Genomic DNA, 19,491 nt, shown 5'->3' with positions numbered 1-19,491 from the left:
AAAGAGAGAAATAAGACGAATATAGGTGCACCGAGCTGTTGAGATGAATAATGGAGCGATTACCCTATTTTTATTCGAAAATCATTGTGCAAAGCAAATTTGACCTTGGGGCATATTATGATGCAATATTCCGATAAGAGAAGAGGGATGTAATATAAACATTCGTAGACGTTCGGACGAAAACATTATACCGTTATTATTTTATTACATAAAATATCTACAAAACAAACCCACTCCAAGGTAAAAAAATACAACAATCGACTGGAAAGGTTATGGCATCTGTTTTCTGTGATGTGCATGAAAGAATATTTAGTAACTATGTCGCGAAAGTAAAAAAACAATCATCAATGATTACAACAAAGAGTCATTGTAGCGATGATAAACGGATGTAATCTAAGAAAATGGTCTTTTATATCGAATAAAAGAAATGTTTCTCCATCAAGACCACCGTATAAAAATCGATAAACTCAAACCGAAAATTTGGAAAATCGCCGTGTCGTTTCCGAAAGTAACTATCTTGAATACTAATGTTGAATTTTATCCAAAAATGTTTTCAAATTCGAATGTTCAGGAACTTTTTTTGTTTGTCAATGGAATTTTGGTTGTTGGATTACACAACACATCATGCACGCCAATATGGGGCCATCCACATACCACGTGGACAGATTTTTAACGATTTTGACATCCCCCCCCCCCCCCCCCCGTGGACAAATGCCCATATAAATTATATCTTTTGTAGGGACCGTGGACATTACACCCCCCCCCCCCCCCCAAGCTGTCCACGTGGTATGTGGATGGCCCCTATAAACACATGAACGCATACAACATACACATACAAACATGAAAACATAGAAAATCAGTTTTTTCTTCTATAGTGAAAACCGCTCTCCAAGCAATTTACTTATGAAAGCTAACTGATTTAAAAAAATACATTGAAAATCACAAAACAAAACAAACAAGAAAGTTGTTGTTTTAAAACTTAATTTGTTTGTTGCATTCCACTAGTCTGTCCTTGCAGCTTAAAAAGTCTCTAAAAAATACGACAATAAATGGGTACCATACATACCACGTGCTTGCTTGGCCGTGTCCATATTACGGCAAGCCAATATAATCCGAGCTCCGCGTTTCGCCAAATCACGGGCTGTCTCCTTCCCAATGCCGGAGTTAGCGCCGGTAATGATGATTGTTTTTCCTTCCATATTACGCTATCGACAAACATGAAAAGGATTGTAATTCAAACCTATTGTCGGTGATCGCTTAGGCCACAGATAAACACTTACACTAGTGGTTATTTTTCCACAGGTTAGACGAAGGTAAAATTTAAACAACGAAACAAAAGCAGCAATTGCCGTCACAATATACGGTAGTATGTCGAAAGGGCTATCCCAGCTGGAAAACATTGTTCAGAAAACCTGTAAACCAATGAGAAAAAAAAATTGTTCACGTTATTGGTTTTATTTATAGCAAATATGTGGATATCAGAATAATTCACACTCAATAAAAAGAAAAAGCAAATTCACCAATACACTGAGCTCGAAAGTTTTACTATGTTTACGTCTCATACGATGCCGATTATCAATAACCGTATGTTTGCTCAAATACCCATCACAGACATTAAATAAAATAAATATGCAGCTTTCAGCTATCTGTTGAGTACTGCACAGTTATTTGACTATTTTCTACACTTCGGTGTCAGCAGATTCTTCATCGACACGAGACTGATTGCGTGTGTAACACAAAGGAAGTCAATGTCAGTAATTGTGTTGAGGGAAGGGTACCGTTACCGTGCCTAATTCTGCGCAGTTCCTAATTCTGCGCAATTTTTGTTATACTTATGTTTTATTGTATTTTTTGAACTATGAGCATAATTTCCCGTCGGGATGCGGTATATTTTTCCAAATCTGTATCATATTTCCAGTTCGCTTATATTTCGTTCTTCCTCGACTCACATACTGTCTGCTTAATGAACTTGCGTGTTAACGGGAAAAAGCCGTTGTTAAAAATAGAAATTCAGTTCGAATGAGCATAATATTTTATTTTTCTTAAATAGAATTATTGATTCTGTGTCAGCGGTCATAATAATATCAAGAATACATGCGAATAAAAGAAAAAAAAATCTGAATTGTCAATACGATCAACGTCGCAAACACCTTTGTTCGTAGTAACGAAAAGACAACGGAAGGAAATAGTTTTATTCATTTCCTCTTAAAACGAGTGCAACGATTTAAACAAACATCGTAGTTGGTAATAAAAGTTAGTATTAGTCATGATTTAGGTAAAATGAAATATTAACTTACGCTAAGTAGTGCATAGTACTGAAAAAGTGCAAAAAAATAATGCGCAGATTTACGCACCAAATTTGTTTTTTGTGTTCCTAACTATGCGCAGTTTCACAGAGATGAATTCTGGCAAAATTAGGCGAAAGCACATGCAATATATGATAAGAACAAAACGCTTGCGAATGTGGACAAGGTAAAGAGGCTTTTCCATACGCCGAGCCGTAAGGAAATATGGGATTCTAGAAAGCACACTTCGTCCAAAGTTTTCAGCTGGTGTTTAGTTGAACTCTGCGACGCGTTCCGGGAGGCCAAAAGCGTTCACAACGCAAGAGGAAGGCCGGATTGTCGATTGGATTATTCAGATAGCGAGAGCTGGATTTCGGGTGGATTCTCAGAGGTTAAAGACATCTGTGGCACATTACCTTAAATCGATTGGGCGACCTAGTTTCGTTAGAACCCGTCTGCCGGCAGAAATCGTCAATAGCACTCCGGATGGTTGGTCTATTGAGAAAAATGTATCGGTGGCATAAGATTTTTTATGAATATTTAAAAAATGTTCTCCACCCATGGCTACTGCGATACAAGGTAGCTCTTCCTATTTTACTTTTCATAGATGGCCATAAATCGCACGTTTCTTTTCAGACCACTGAGTTTTGCAAGGTGAAAAGTAGCCCGTAAAAAGAAAAAGCAGTTAGTACAAGAGAAGCGCCAAAAACAAACATTAACGAAGGCTCAAAATGATGGAAAAACTTCTACAGAAAATGTTTAAATTACTTTCCTTTTAAATAAACAATTTTGTTAAAACAAACAATGTTATTTTTTGGTTGCGCAGAATTAGGAACAAAACTGCGCAGAATTAGGAACATGCTCAAGCAGTGCGCAGAATTAGGCACCAAACATAAATGCAAAATTTTCTTCTCATACTGTTGATTTTGGCTATACATGTGTCTAACTTTTGTTTCTGTATTTTCGAAAGTCATTCAACATGTGGGACCTATTATTTGTTTGAATGCATGTAAAAAATCTTTGAACTAGGGTTGAACTTTTGAAATTGTTCTCACTGCGCAGAATATGGCACCTTCACGGTAATAAAAAATAAAGCTAAAATCAAAACAGTTTGACTGTTTCGCTTTTCAAGTGATACTGTTTATCTCACCATCGATCGTTGATAAGATTTATCAATATGTGATTGCGGCGTGAATCGAAATAGAATATTCCAGAGATATACATACACAGTAAGGGAAGCAAAAATGTTGCTGGAGATAACATCGCGCGGTATAATGAAATTGATTTTAGTTTCAGTGAAAGTAAAAGTAATAAAGCCATGTGAGAAATCGTATTTTTATAAATTTTATGAAACATATAACTCAGTACTATTATGATATTGATTATTATAGTGATTACCAAAAATAAAGTAACACTTAAATTTAAAAACATATCGCTCAACATTTTGAGAAACCTTGATTAAAGAACCCTAAAGACTGCACATGTGCGTCTATCTACTACCCCTGTAACCCATATTACAACAGGTTACAACAATAGATGAAGATCATGCATCCATTTAGGTACCATTACATAATTTTTTCAGTTTCCGTTTTTGGTCCAGTGGAAGATAATTAAATCTTAAAAAAAAAGAAACCCTAACGATACAGCTAATTGGTACTTTCCAAAAAGGCCATCCAACTAAAAATCAACCATTCGCGGAGCTATAAATCCACAACAACTTTAGTATTGTTCACTACTGAAACCGCTTATGCGACGCTATTATATCACCGTTTACAACATTCATATTGAAGCAAGGTCAAGTGTTGCTCCGTAGCTGTGGGCAAACGAATGTATTCGAATGGCTCAAGCATGGGCAACGCAAAACAACATCGATGATATAATATCAGTTTTTCGTAACTCTTTTAGAAATCTCATCTACGCCGAAACTTTACCGCTTCGCTTAGCTGTTGAACTCTGAGGACATATAAAGCCCCCACAAGGCGAGATGAATTTATAAACTTAACTTTTCAATTATTCAAACAAAGAACAGGAACCATACGTTAGCATGAAACTAGAAATAAAAGATAAAAAATAACAAAATGTGTTTAAAGATTAAAATTGTAACCGCTGCCAACGATCTAATGGACAAGCGCCATTATACATCTAATTATCCCAATCAACGTCATTACACCTATTCTGTACAATCGCGTACATTCTTAGTGATGTGATTAACATTGTCGTCAACCTTCCTATTAGATTCAACGCGTTTTTTTACTAGCAGATATCTACTGGTTATATGTTCCTTATAAGACAACCGTTTTTATTTCAATCTGAGGAAGCATTAACTACATGTCACTGACTTTTATAGAGGTTGTAATTTCGAAGTTACTGTAGTGCATAATAAGTCGCTTCCAGGCTTCTAACGGATTGATTCTGTTCTTATGGCTTTGTGCAATTTAAATTACAATCATATAAAAAGCGCCGAAAGGTCGCTTGTGAACAAAGTTTGGTCGCTGATATTTCCAAATGAAATTTTAATGATCATCAATCTCTCTATTTAATATATTTTACGTCGAAGTGATTTCAAACAGATATGAGTTGATATGATTTGAATTTGAACATTGCAGTGGGATAGGAGATTAATTCGCTAATATTGACTGAATTCATCAGACATTCGGAGAAAACTAATTCTGGAAACAATTTTACAAAATATTATTTCCGGTGCTGGCTCGTCTGCAAACATTTCTACGAGTCTGCACGAAATTTAAAACTGTCAACAAAAAAAAAACATACAAATCCAGGATGCACGAAGTCTACGCAAAGGTACATACCTTCGGTTTCGTGTAACAATGGCATACTTCAAATTTTACATTTTTTGGTTTTTGATGGCAAACGATACTATTAAGTTTCATCCCATGAAACCCCGTTTCACAATTCAAAAAAGTCCCGAGTTATGAGTGGAAAACCCGCGTAAAAAACGCGTAAAAGCGACCTCAGTGTATTTGAAAAATGAAAGTTGTCTTGCATATTTAAAGAAAAATTTCAGACGCTAATTTTCAAACGCGTTTTTCTCGAAACTATAGTTTTTGGATTGTGCCAGTGTTGCACGAAACCGGCGATATAATCTTAAAAAGTATACTATTCGCAAACCAACAATGGGCCAAAATTTTTCGATTAGGCGTAACTGAATATGATTGGGAGGATTGAGGTCTTTTTCAATATAATTAACCCCATTGTCACGGTACGACCGAAGCTCCTCTCGATAAACCAAAATAACATCGCCAAACATATCACAATATATCTAACTAATGGTAGCAGTGGTCATAAGCTCCTACAAGGGGAACATTGCCAAACAAATGACAGAGAGCATGTCTTAGACGAGCGAATATCAAAAACCATTTTTTTTATGTGCGAGAGCCAGTGGTGGGCACCATTCCGCTAATTCGCTAATTCGCTAATTAGCGACGCTAAAATTCAGTTAGCGATTTAGCGATTTCGCTAATTTTTGAGCTGGTTAGCGAAACTGTTAGCGTCGCTAAAATTTTGGCCTTCGAAACGCTAATCGCTAATTCGCTAAATTTTGTGGAGAAGCGACAACAGAAATATATAGAAAAACTGTGGATTGCTGATGGCGTACGTAAATTGCTTCGAAAGATGAACATACTTTACTGCGAAAGTTACTTTTGTCAGTTTTTTTTACCCTAGAATGGAGTTCCAGTTATCGTACAAGCCACAGGAGCATTTTGAAGAACAAGCACAAGGTCCCCGATCAGAAAGACAAAACAAAAATGTAACAGAAGCTGTTAATTTGTTATACAAAAAACCTTTCAGGTTGTGTTTCAAATTAGATCCCGTTAGGTGTTAAAATAACAGAAATTATAACAATAAATATTCTACTAATATCAAACACATATCAAGTTTTGTTACTAACGTATCAGCTTTCTAACAAAATGAGATAGCATATGGAACAGTATAATAACAACCATTGTTATAAACTACAGGTTTTGATAGAGACGAAAAAAATGTGAGATTTGTCTCAAAACAACTTTGTTTCAGGATTTGTTTTTAAAACTCATTCAGATTATATTTTGATATCAAAAGCATATGGGAAAATACAAAGTCGTATCAAATTATGTTATTTGTATCTCGTGTTGATAGAATTTTGTAATTTTCTTGTTATGCTCTTCTGATCGGGTCTAGATTGAATTTTTGGCACACCAAGAACTTTGGTAAATTGCAATGCGCTTGAAATTATGAGAACTTAAGTTCTACTTTTTCGATTCAGATAATGATTGAATTTTCATGAAAACATTCCTAAGAGTATCTATTTTCAATACAAGCTAAATAACTTTTGTTATTCTTGTTTTTACAAAATCAAATATGAATACCGTTTCGTGAACCTCTTACTGTAAATAGCTTTAAGAAGTAATTGTTTTCGTTTGTTTAACCAAAACAGATCAAAGTGGTCCAAATCTTACAAAACATGAGCAATAAATATAGTGATAAGACTATTTACATATTAAAAAGCGCGATTAGCGATTAGCGAAAGTTCCGCTAATGTGGGATTAGCGTTTAGCGTTTAGCGATTATCGAGCTAAATTTTCCGGTTAGCGACTTAGCGATTAGCGTCGCTAAATTTTCGGTTAGCGGTGCCCACCACTGGCGAGAGCAATCCAATGAAGAAAGTTTTCGAACAAATTCAAACCAAATCTAGATCACAGCAGACATTGGATTCAATTGCCAGTATCACCAGTGTGCAGCTGAACATAGGTGACCTGAATATAGATCATAGTAACCATGTAAATTCGATTGTGATAAGGTCGTATGTCTCAACGTAAACAAAACGAGTGAGAGTTGTATCCCTTGTACTTTCACAAGCACAAACCATCTCTCACTAGTTTTGTTTACGTTCAGATATACGACCTTATCACGAAGTACTCCAGAATTGTTGTGGTTTGTTTTCTATAATCGATAATATGGATAAATATAAGTATGACAGAAAAAGAAGTGTTTATGATACTTTTCAAACAAAAAAAAAAGTCAAACCAATTTCTAGTCCGGTGAGGAAAGAGATTCGCGAAAATTGTTTGAAAATTTTCGACAATCAAAAGTGAAATTATTCAGGACAGCATAAAAAACAACTTTGGTGCTGATTGGAACACCTCTCGCTACACGGGACCTTTCCCTTTTTTTGGTTGAAAACGCAATTTTATTTGAAAGATTAATTTGCATATTCCAGCCAATAATTAAATTTGATTTTAAATTTGACAGATCGACAGATCGTGTTCCTGAGAAAATTTTACATGAAAACACTTATCATCCTGATATATTTTAAGTAAAACTTGAGCTATAGCATTTAAAAAAAATCAAATCTTCTTTGGTGTTAAGCAAGAGTTGTAAAGTATGTGATTTTTTCGAAGATGCGAAAAATGAGCACGGGCTGAGGAAGTGATTTTAACATAGTAAAAACTTGGACGAGTAACATTTTTTCATAACCTACAATTCAGTACCTCATCCAAAACTCCACCTCTCTCTCATAGGTTGTAAGTTGTAAGTTCACATGCGTACTGACAATATCGAGCGATATCTTTAAGGAGTCCAACTGATACATCTAGTTTCCAAATCACAAGTTTACATTCAAATAAATATGTTTTGTTCAAAAAATTATTTGCTCAATAACCGTCATTAAGGACTGAATCTGGCCAAAATTTACCAAATAATGATATTTGTTATGTGATTTATCTCAGTAAACATTTTTTATGTGACATAACAGGACTTGGATAAACTATGGTGTTCGGTTAATTCACGGAAAAAGAGGTCCAATCACTAATGCTCAATGCACCGTCAATAACGTCTCTGATTTTGTGGGAATCTTATCGCTCAATATTAGCGTAAAATTGACGTAACGAAGTGATCCAATGTTGCATGTTGTAAATAATAAAGTTTGTCAACAAACCTTTTAAGCCCCCGGGGCGAACTTGAAAATATTTCAATAAAAAAACACGAACACACACCCTCCCACAAGCACAAACAAACAGATTGCAATTCAGCCCAAAATTGGTATTTTTTCAGCACTATCCACTGCACTGCACTAAATTCGACCGAAACACATTCGACCCGTCCGTTGTCGTTGGCGCACTTTTCCTAGCTGTCGTTTTACGAGCTACGCGGACGTGTTAATTCACCGACATCGAAATGTAAACTGCGAGGGCTATCTTGCCGGGCAGATGTGTCAAGCTGTAACCCTCCAAGATTCCATGAAGCGCTCATCGGTTACGGCACACGGGTGACGTCCGAGTTGGTATTCAAGCGCTGCAGGCTATTTTTTTTTTCATTAATGCTAATAGGTAAGATAAACCCCAGCAGATAAATAGTCGGACGAAATTTAATCAATCAAATAGTATTGTGTTCCATGCGGCCAATGATAGGAGAAATGTTCGTTATAATGGTAACACACCTCCGTCGCTGCAGGTCATTTTACAATCGATTTCAAAATCTTTCTGCTGCCTGAACAGCAAACGTAGCAGAGCTTGCTTCTTGTTAAATGATGTGCTATGCAGCAGAAGTTACGTATTTACTATCAATTTGAACAAACGTGTGATTTAACAGAGGAGCGCTCAAAATTTAAAAAATAAGTGACATTTACACCTACCCACACTAGCAAACGGAAATAGCCGTGTAAAGTTCTTTTTGTTTGCCTCAAACCGTAAATCATATCGCATCTCGTTATATCGATTTTTATTTTTTTTAACTGAACATTTGACCAGCTGTTTGTTTTTGTTTTCCTAGACTGCTTGGCAGTATCATATTCGCACGTGAATGGGTATATTGAACGATCATAGGCGTGGTAATTAGTGTCTCGCTCTAGTCTAGACAGAGAACTTTAGTCGTAAACTTAAGGTAGGTTCGATATTGTCATTTCTATTAAAGGTGCAGCTCTCGGGTCCTAGGCGCGTGGTATCGTCATTACGCAACTGTCTTTTACATCATCTCTCTACGGTGGATGCGATTTTTGACCATTTAGTTATTGTGAACCAGCCAGCTGAAAAAAATGTTATTTATGAAAAATGATATCTCATCAGAGTGCTTTCATGATTATATGAACAGCCTGTGGAAATCACTAGCTAATAAAAATCACTCAAATAAATTTTCAAACCACGCATTTTTAACTTATGTTACGGGCGATCTTTTTTGGTCACAGCTAAGCTTAGTTGGTTAGACGATGATGCTGTGACTTTATTAATTCATCTATTATTCCAACCCACACGAACGAATTGGATTTAAAGACTTCACAATTTCACTTTGAGCTGCGAAGTCTGAGAGAGAGTTCCGAATAGGAATGTAGCACCAAGGCTTTGGGTTTGCCCCTTGCATGGCGCTGGATGAACCACAGTGATTCTAATGAATTCACTATTAGTCTTCGGTTAGAAATGGGATATACAAATCAGGTTTCTTATTAACTTTTTGACAGTCCTTGCGGTGCGAAATTAGAAACTTTATGAACAGTGCCATTGTAATACTGTATCATATGACAATATTTTGGATTGCAACTAACTTGCCCAGATTCAGACTGAATTTATTCTTGAGAAAAAGTCTAGAACTTCTGTTGGTAAGAGGAAATAAACATTTTATATATTTATTGCCCTTTGATTGGATATTTTCAGCGTTCAGCGTTCAGCGTGAAAGTAAGATTCATATCATAAACAAGTCCTAAGTATTCAACTTGATCAGACTGTTTATCTTAGCAACATGATTATTGGTGGGTTTGAAAAATGAAACTTCAGACGATATATTTAGACTTTTTTGCTGCCTACTGCATATGACGAGAAGTGTTTGGGGTGATGTGGACAGGGTAAAAAATGTGAGTTTTATAGTATCAATAGTTGCTTAATACACAATAGAAGGTGGTATCAGGCATACGGAATGATAACTGCAATTCTTAGGCAATGCACAGGGGTTCTACAGTAGGCCAAAAAATTTTCCCTTCTCCAATTATTCATACTAGAAACTGAGTATGCGATCGTGTGTCGCACACGCGCGTTTGTGTGCGTGTGCATGTGTGTGCGTGCGTGTGTGTGCGTGTTTGTTTGTGTGCGTGTGTGTGCGTGTGTGCGTGTGTGCGTGTGTGCGCGTGAGTGTGTGTGACTGTGTGCGTGTGTATGTGTGTGTGATTGTGTGTGTCTGTCTATGTGTGTGTATGTGTGAGTGTATGTGTGTGTCAGTGTATGTGTAATGTAAGTTTCATGAGAATCGGATGATATACCATTTGAATGTTGCTGTGTCAGGAAATTTCAATGATTTTTATGTTCGAAAATCACAATTTTGAGCTTAACTTCGATTACCTAATTCCCTCAATTTTGATCTGATTTTGGATCAACGAGTTTCGTTTTGAGGGGAAATTTATTTTATTTTTCAGAACTCTTGTGTACCGTACAGTCTCGTGAAACAGTTCGGAATGATCGGATAATCAACAGCCTATATGAAATTAACCGTATTTTTCGATTTTTTGGGTCCCGGTTTGCATATCGTCGTTCCAAATCCGTTAATCCCAAATTCGCGAAACGGGAAAATATATAACGAATGTACGTTGACGTACGATTTCTTATGTTTCCTTGAAAGGCCTATCAAATTCCTTAAATTTTCATTAAATCTTTTTATCGGTCAAACGGCCCGAAAGTTACAATTTTTTGAAAAATGATTGCCGATTTTTGACAACGTTAATTCAAAATGGATACCACTAAGGACCAAACAAAAAATACGGGTATGAAATTTTTCGATAAAGAACAAGTATACCAATGTTGAACATGATCTGAACAAAAAAATAAATCTGATAATAAAAAAGGTTTAACGGCATTTTGGGGGAACAACATTTTCGGACATCAGAAACGAGTTCAGCACCAAACAATTGGCATTATACGTCATTTTCAAGCATTTTAGAAAAAAAAATTAGGTTTTTCCAACTTTTGTTCAGAAACCCGCCACTCTGCGGGGCATTGAAAACACTTTTTGTGCAGATAAATCATCCCAGATTGCCTGCAACACGTTTTACAGTTCATTGTTTGTACACCGCCGTCTATCCGTTTGCTTTTATATGCCCGCGGCATCAGTCCGACAAAAAAATTTACTTCAAACTCGCCAGACCATATCACCCCAAAAAAACTGTCCATTTTACCCCAAACAGGACGCCTTTCTAAAAACTCAATTCCTTTCACTATTTTCGATCAAACTTATCGCAATCTTTCATTAAAATGTACTCTTTTACTAGACAAACACGGCTGCAAAGCTCATTAGACTGAAAACATCGAAGAAGTTATCAAAAAACCTTAAATACACGAGCGTAAAACTTACAGCAAAATTAACTTTTGATGTTTCCTTTGTTTACATTGGCACTGTGGTGCACCTGTCACAGCAAACCACGAAATTTTTATATTAGTTAGGGTTTAGTAGTTCAAGGAAAGGATGAAGTAGTACATGGAACCCAAAAATGTAATACTTTTCAAGATAAAGCACCTGTCCATTTCACCCCAGGGGTCCAAATTACCCCAAACTACCCTATAACATAAGTATAAATAGAATTTCAGATTGGTCCCAAGATACTTCCTTGAGGTGCACCAGCTCTAACAGGCAATCTATCAGATTAACCATTTTAGTAGTAGTATTTTAGTTCAAGTGCGGTCAGTCATGTAACTTCGTATCATTTTTATGATATCAAGAGGCATACTTGAAGAGGTTGTTTATAGACATTACCGCAAGTTACCGTAGGATTACGACAGCTGTCCTTGCAACAGATTTGGGAATACGATCGATATGTTCTTATGTTGACCCCGTTGAAAGAAAGATGAAAAGAAATTGTGTTGAGCGCTGTGAAGCTCTGATGCTGAATTAGAAGTACAGAGCGCAAGCATTGGAAATCGTGAAATCGTCTGCATTTAGGCTTCACTGAATCGTTGTGCCATATACGGTTGTCCTCCGTACTCGTTCGGGGCAAAAATTTTCGTACGTCTCATAGCAACCAAGAACTATCGATTTCTCCGCGCGAAATGTTATCACCAAATACAGCATGATTAAAGTCTCGAGGAGTCTCAAGCGGCTCTGTTCCTAGAGCACACCGATGGATTACGCCACGGAAGACTTTTTAAGACACGACGCTGAATGGATTCGATTCTGGATTTTCACACAGTTTCATATGGTGACCGATGACAAATTCGAGTATTGTTCGAACGCAGGTTTGATCACTGAAGTCAACAAATCCTAGATGCCGATTGGCTATGTCGATGATAGTTAAATAATGTTGCTTAAATGAAAGTGGGTATTCCAGCAATGCGTCAAGATCTTTGACTTAATCACATCCTTCAAGCACCTGATAATCTAGGACGAAGTTGCAGAGAATTGGTCTTTTGAGTCGCCGATATGAGATCACGCAACATTTAGACACGTTAAATTTCAGGAAGTTTGACTCGCATCAATGAACGACGGTATCCAGCGTTTCCAGAAGTTCGCTGAATTCAGCTTCATTTCAAGAGATTTTCAAATCGTTAGCATAAATGACTTAGCAAGAAGTATCGTCGCATCATTGAAGAATATTATAAACAGCAGTGAGTCTAAATTGCTTCCTTGTGGCACGTCAGATGATGGGATATAACTGTCAGACACTGTTGATCCGACCCTCACGTAAAGCTGTCTGTTGCCAATTCTATAGGGAATCCCTGGATGGTGTATCTGACCTAGATAAGGGTCATGATTATCGGTGCCTCTTTTGTCGGTGCATATGGCGTCAACCTGAGCTCCACCTTCCATTGTGCCGATATAAAATGGTGTAAATTCACACGGGTTAGTGTCAACAGAACGCTTGGTATAGAATTCAGATTGGGAGATGCTTATATAATTTCTGCAAAAGCTGAAAAGCATATACTTCATGATGATTTCGAAGCATATTAATTCAGTTGACAAGGGGATTGTTCCACGATAGTTAGAGATATCAGATCTATCACATTGCTTATGCACCAGCAGCATTTGAGAAATCTTTCATGCAGAGGGACACCTTTGGTGTTGGAGTGGACCTAGTGTCTGTATGGTATTGGCACAGCCTAGGAAAGTAAAATTCGGTAAGCTTTCTGCATGCTGCCTTTTATATCAACGTTCCGTTAGAAACTTTGAAAAAGGGAGGAGTTTTGAGGACTAGGAAACAGCAAGGAACGTAAAACATTTTCGATAGCCGCAATGACCGCTCTGCTCGAGCAGGTCGACCCAGTTTCCAGTGAACCATCCTCATGCTGCAGTAATCGGTTATACAATGAAGACTAAATTTCTGCATGCTAGACTTTTATACGTGACTACTGAGAGTTATACTTCCAGTGAGCGTGTCGTTTTGCATTCGAGCGAGCAAAATAACAACAACAACAAATCGTTAACACAGTCAAGTCGTTTGTATACTTTACAGGGTGCGCCATGATTATTGCAACAAGGAACAGAGAACCGTTAACCAGGTTTTTGGTAAGAGAAAACTTTTGAAATAAAAATATATTTTCGAGTAAAAATAATTAAAAACAACAACAACTGTTGCCATAATGATTTCCTGGCTCACATCAAAATACCCAGTGAACAACGAACCACTGATTTAAAATGAAACATGTTAGTTTTAATTTTTGAATTAAATTTAGCGTAGTCGGCAGCGAGGATAGAAAATTTGGTTTTAGTTTTTAAGATATATTAAAAATTAAGACACTATATTTAACTGGCGCCGTTGTTTTCATACAAACATCAGGAAAAACAGGCTCTTTCCGACGCTCAAACGACAAAAAAGGCTCTTTTTTCCGGACCATTCGTCGCGAGTACCTGACGACGCTTTTCACCGACGAGAAACGCCTATGGTAACAATATTGGTTTTATCAAAGTTTTGTAACGCTTAATACAGCCAAAACAACGCTATAAATTTTGATAAATCCCCTTTTGTTGCTTGGGTCATTGCCTTTGAGCAAGCCCACAACCCGCAAAATGACCAAGTGCCGGAACATCAGGAGATGCTGATTCAGTTGGAAAAACCTTCGCCCGTCTCACCCAGCTTCTGTAAAGGTTTTTGCTGGAGTTACCGCCGATTCGCGAACCGTGCGGCTTTTCGTCGAAAAAGGAGTAACAATCGATGATGGTTACTACCTGGATAAGATTTTGAAGATTGATGGGTTGGGCACAGCAAACAAACAAACAATTAAAACTGGACCTTCATGCAAGACGATGCCCCAGCTCACACAATGAAGATCGTTTAAGACTGTTGCAAGTCTAACTCCCCCTCTGTCATCACCAAGAATGAGTGGCCTCCAAACTAACCAAATTTCAACGTGAAGGACTTCTCGATTTGGGCGATGTTAGGAGCAAAGACCTGCTCATGAAAACACAAAAGTTTGGACCAGTTGAAGAAGTCTTTGCTCAAAGCTTGGAAGGAAATTCCTCAAAATGACATTCGGTCCGCCGTCGAGTGTTATCCTAGGCGTCTCCGAACTGTCATCAGAGCTAAAGAAGGACACATTGAATGAGTTACTGTTTTTTTTAACAGTTTTTACTCAATGAATTTTTTTCCCAGTGTTCTGCTTCTTACCAAACAATTAATGGTCCTCTGTGTTTTGTTGCAATAATTATGGCGCACCCTGTAGTATCCGAAGGAAAGGTAGTGTTTGGTTATTTAGTTTGATTTAGACTGAAACTAAGAGTTTAAAAAGGCTCTACAGTTTTTAATAGTACAACAAATAGCGTTACCTTATCACAATTTTCCGTATATTGGAGACCGCACAACTAATTCTCCAATCAGTTGCTGTAAGAATGAAGGACATCCGTTGGAAACTATCCGAGTTTTAGTATTTCACAATTTCGTGATGCTCTCGATGTTTCTGGTTTTTTATTTTGTTCTCTTATATTGCCGTAAGATTACGTTAAAACTGAAATTTGCATTTTAGTTATTAAAGTGTTTTTTATGGAAGAGAGTATACTAATTGACCGATACCGATTGATGCTTAAGCTGGATTCTTTTCAGGTTTTAAAAATGGAGTAACTTTGGCACTTTTTCTATTTTGGAGGAAAATGTTCTAACTCACAGTATGTGTTGAAAGATCGCACCAAAAAATTTACATATTTTGACGTGGGACTACGTCTTTGTTTACTATACTGAAATGCATTCCGTAAAATTGGAAATGAAACTGGCAAATGTTGCGTCAGTTTTCAAACGTTAATAACAGTATAACCACATGATGGATAACAATAACCAATATGTTTTTGGATAGATAAAATGTATAACAATTTTGTAATATGCTAATTATAACTCTAATTTCATTGCTAAGCGGTTAAATTGATAAATGTTGCAATAACAAATTTACGCGAATAATGAACCAATTACATGCGAGCATTCCTAGCACAGACGACGTGAATGGACACCATCCGTTCCCTGTGATATTCTCTGTATCAATATCGAAATAAAAATGGACAGAGTCTCCTCGTCCCAATAGGTCAATTTGTTTTTGCTTTCATGAGCTTAGACTAAGATGATGTCTCGAAGGTAAAAGCTTTCCAAAAAGTTTGAAATAATCCCCATTCTTGAACAGTTTTTAAACCTGCCTGCAGAACTTGATAAAAACTGATGTCTTGAAAGAAAATATGCCGGTAAAAGCAACAGTACCAGTGGAGTAAAGAGCCGCAGGTCTCTTGTCGTCTATGATTGCAGCGTACTCTTCTTTTCGTACATTTCAGCGGTACACTTCTATTCGTACTGCAGTGGAACTATTCGTATTGCAGTGGTACACTTTTGTTCGTACATTTCTATCCAGCTTTTTACGCGCCATAATGGCGTACGCTATAATGCAAAGTTCGTAATAAATTACCTACCCTTTTGACAACTCTGCTTACGTCAGTTTGAAGTCTTCATATATTTTATCAAGAGAAAAATATATCTGGCAACATTTGTGTTGCCAATATTTCAGAAATCGCAAATCTGACGTAATTACGTATATTACGCACACGCATTATAGCGACCGCCATTATGGTGCGTAAAAAGCTGGATACGTGTGCAATCGAAGAAAAACTGCAAGGCTGCTGTTGATGGTGATTGGAAGTTTATCTCATAAATATGATTATTATAAATTACTCAACAAGAAATGTAAATTTTTGCAACGGATGTTTATTTAATTTTATCTTCGATATTCACTAAATAATCGTTACCGGATAGTACCGAAAGAGTAAATTCCTAAATATATATATTTATAGAAGAGTAAGAGCCTGCAAATGCTTGTGATTTTTTTGTTTATTCACTAAGATTCATTCAGAATCTCTTTTTACATTTCAAAATTGTTAGATGATATATTATTATTCTAACCTTTAAGGTGCCGCCACACGGACGCTAATTCCCTTAGTTTCTAAGTCTTAGTTGATTGTAAAAAGCATTGTTTCATCACTGAATAGTAGGCTATGAACTATTCGGGCATGACGGAGTAGTTCAGAGTCTCTATACTATAGCTTTTGACAGTACAATCCCGCGTTATGATGAAAAAAATGCTTCTTACAATCAATTATGACTTAGAAACTAAGGGAATTAGCGTCCGTGTGGCGGCACCTTTACCATAATAAACGTATATTAGCTGTCTTCGTAATACAGCGAATGTAGTTGTAGGCAAATAAAAAAAATTGTCAAGAAAAAAACAAACATTTAATTGTGGATTGCTACAATTTTTTGCTGAAACTTGTTAATTATTTTGTTTAAAATATCTTCTTAAGCAAAGTAAAGCCTTGGTGCTACATTGCGTATCGGAATTTGACCTTCTGTTTTACTATACACAAACTTCGCAGCCGTTAAGTGTACGGACAATTCAGGGGCTAGCGCTACGATCCTACTGACACTAACAGTCTTTCACTAACACTAACAGTTTTTTTGGGAGATAAAATATCTTCTTATGTTTGCCAATTAATGAACCTTTGTAAGGACTTCCATATTATTTTGAAAGTAAGATCCATATTATAGATTTGATTTTAGCAGAGTTAAATAAGATAAAACCATTCATTATGATAATGTAGTTATTATTGGATTAGGTTTTCGAGGATATAGATTAGATCTGAGATAGATCTGACTTTGACGCATTACGAGTAATGCTTGGTGCTTCTTCAACAAGCACGATATGCTTGTACCTTGTCAAATACATGTTGTTTGCACATAAAAAAACTACAGGTATAATATCGTCAGATATAAACGATATTCTTTCGAGTGTTGTTGAATATATTTTAAAAATGATTTCCAGGGAGGCTGAAAATAAAAATACGTACAGTCGCTGAGCAAACACATTGATTCTGTCTGCAGACTCTGTATATTTTGCAACAAAAAATCCCCTAATTACAGTGTTTAGTCCCACGTCACCATTTTATACAACCCTAGGGCTGTATACCTTGTAGTATTTTCATAACAATTTCAGTTGAAAATTTCAAACCTAATCGAACAGCCTCGTACATCGAGTTAACACTATTGAAAGTGTTTTGATGACCCACATGAATATTATTGACAACAGGTTGATTTGAATACCCACGCTGCCTGGATGAAATTATTTTTGAACTAGCTTTTGACAATGAAAGAAATTAGATTCGTGTTTACCCCCACAATTTACACGCTCTCTCTAGTAGAGCTCCGTCACCATAGGCTAGGCCATTACGGCATCTAGTTTGAGTATGGATTACTCCATGTTTCTTGAAGTCCTCCCACTTTAATCGCATACTAAACAAAACACGTGTTTTTTCTGAATATTTTAAATTGTTCACCTTGGTACGGGCAGTTCGAACAATTCCTTGAAAATTTTTCTATAACTCTTGTCACCGTGCGTCCAGGAGGACCTAAAAACTGTTTGCAAGAAAAACTTTTTGTTGCTTTATGCCCATTTTTAAACGTTTAGAAAAGTTTTAACACCATAACAAATATCAGAATTCAGGTTTTTCAAAAACGAGAACAGATTCGCACTATTCAAATTGAAGCGGACTGACTTATTAAAATAATTTGTTTTTAAAATGATTTTTTAGTGTGAATTTAATGTTTCCATATTTTTAAATAAGAGTAAAGACAATTTCCTGATGGTCATCCATTTACAACTCTTCTCTATGTCTTATTATTTATTATTCAGATATATCCATTTATCAAAAAAAAGTTCAAAAGTATTGGACTTTTTCAATTGTTAGTCCTGATAAATTTTCAAAAAATAGTATTCCAAGTTGCAAATAATAATGGCTTATACACCCACAAAGTTTCATAGAATTCTGATAGGGTGTTGCCAGCCTCTCAGTCGAAACAATTTCTGAATATAACATAGTAATTTTTGAACAGATCCAATCGATGAAGTCCAAAACAAACGTCATGTATGACTGCGCAGTCGAAAATTGCTTGGAATAAAATCCAAATCTCGCGTAATTTTTAAAAGGACCTATCTGACATTGAGAGATTCTCTCCTCTCTCACTTTGTTTCGTTAATTACGTCGTTATTATAAACATTTTCCAACCTTTCTTCCCCTTAATCGAGAGATAGTAATACTGTCTTGCTTACTATGCATTGAGTGTTATGAAATATGGAAAAAATAACATAGTTATTGATCAAAGAGAAAGTAAACAAAAAGAATCTCTCAATGTTAGATAGGTCCTTTTGAAAAATTACGCGAGAAATAATAATTGTGACGATGCTACCGGCCCGGCACACAAACCGAATTTCGATATAAAATGGAAATGCAAACAAATATGGGATCGTTCCACCACGTAGAAACTTCAACTCTACAAGAACCGGTTGAGCCCCACACAATGCAATATTATTTTTATGCTGTTTTGGTCAACCTGTTAACAGTACCCGCAGGAGTCTATATAGATCTTCATTTTAATTCGTCTCTTCACTGATGACGTAGATAAATTCCTAAATCAGTTTTCAATTAGAAAATAGTAATATTTAGCACAATTGTAAAATACAGAGGTGATTTAAGCTTCATATAGTACGTGTGACGTGTTGATTTCTATTCCATTGAAATCAATTGAAATGGTAGCAACTTGAGCTTTCGATCAACTTTCACTTCACTAAAAAAGAATTATTACGACCACGTATGGGTACTTCGAAAAAATATTTATCTGATTTCTTCCGAATGCAGAACATAGTTGTTCGTTTTTCTGTTGTAAACATTAAAGCTAAACAATTGAATTAAAAACCTGCATCCGATGCGTAAATTTTTCTCA

General features: G+C 36.3%; 1 protein-coding gene across 23 annotated transcripts in view; it reads right to left on the bottom strand.

Moving 5' to 3' along the window:
• The window catches only part of LOC129721363 (retinol dehydrogenase 14), a 67,325-nt gene that overhangs the window by 34,617 nt on the left and 13,217 nt on the right, over positions 1-19,491 (bottom strand). For 15 of the 23 annotated variants that reach the window (XM_055673836.1, XM_055673838.1, XM_055673853.1 and 12 more), the window contains 2 exons: positions 1,281-1,412; positions 1,067-1,205 (listed from right to left, as the gene is read on the bottom strand). In XM_055673836.1, coding sequence (XP_055529811.1) covers positions 1,067-1,205; positions 1,281-1,400 — 259 coding nt within the window. In that variant the 5' untranslated portion in view covers positions 1,401-1,412. Of the gene's footprint in view, positions 1-1,066; positions 1,206-1,280; positions 1,413-1,520; positions 1,754-8,220; positions 8,468-8,916; positions 9,307-19,491 lie in introns of those variants that run through there. The other 8 variants (XM_055673841.1, XM_055673842.1, XM_055673845.1 and 5 more) reach the window with 6 other exon arrangements.

The sequence above is a fragment of the Wyeomyia smithii genome, chromosome 2 (genome assembly GCF_029784165.1).
Source record: "Wyeomyia smithii strain HCP4-BCI-WySm-NY-G18 chromosome 2, ASM2978416v1, whole genome shotgun sequence".
In the NCBI taxonomy this organism is placed as follows: Eukaryota; Metazoa; Arthropoda; class Insecta; order Diptera; family Culicidae; genus Wyeomyia; species Wyeomyia smithii.
The sequence above is the reverse complement of the archived record's forward strand: the minus strand, read 5'-3'. Positions and strand labels throughout refer to the sequence as shown.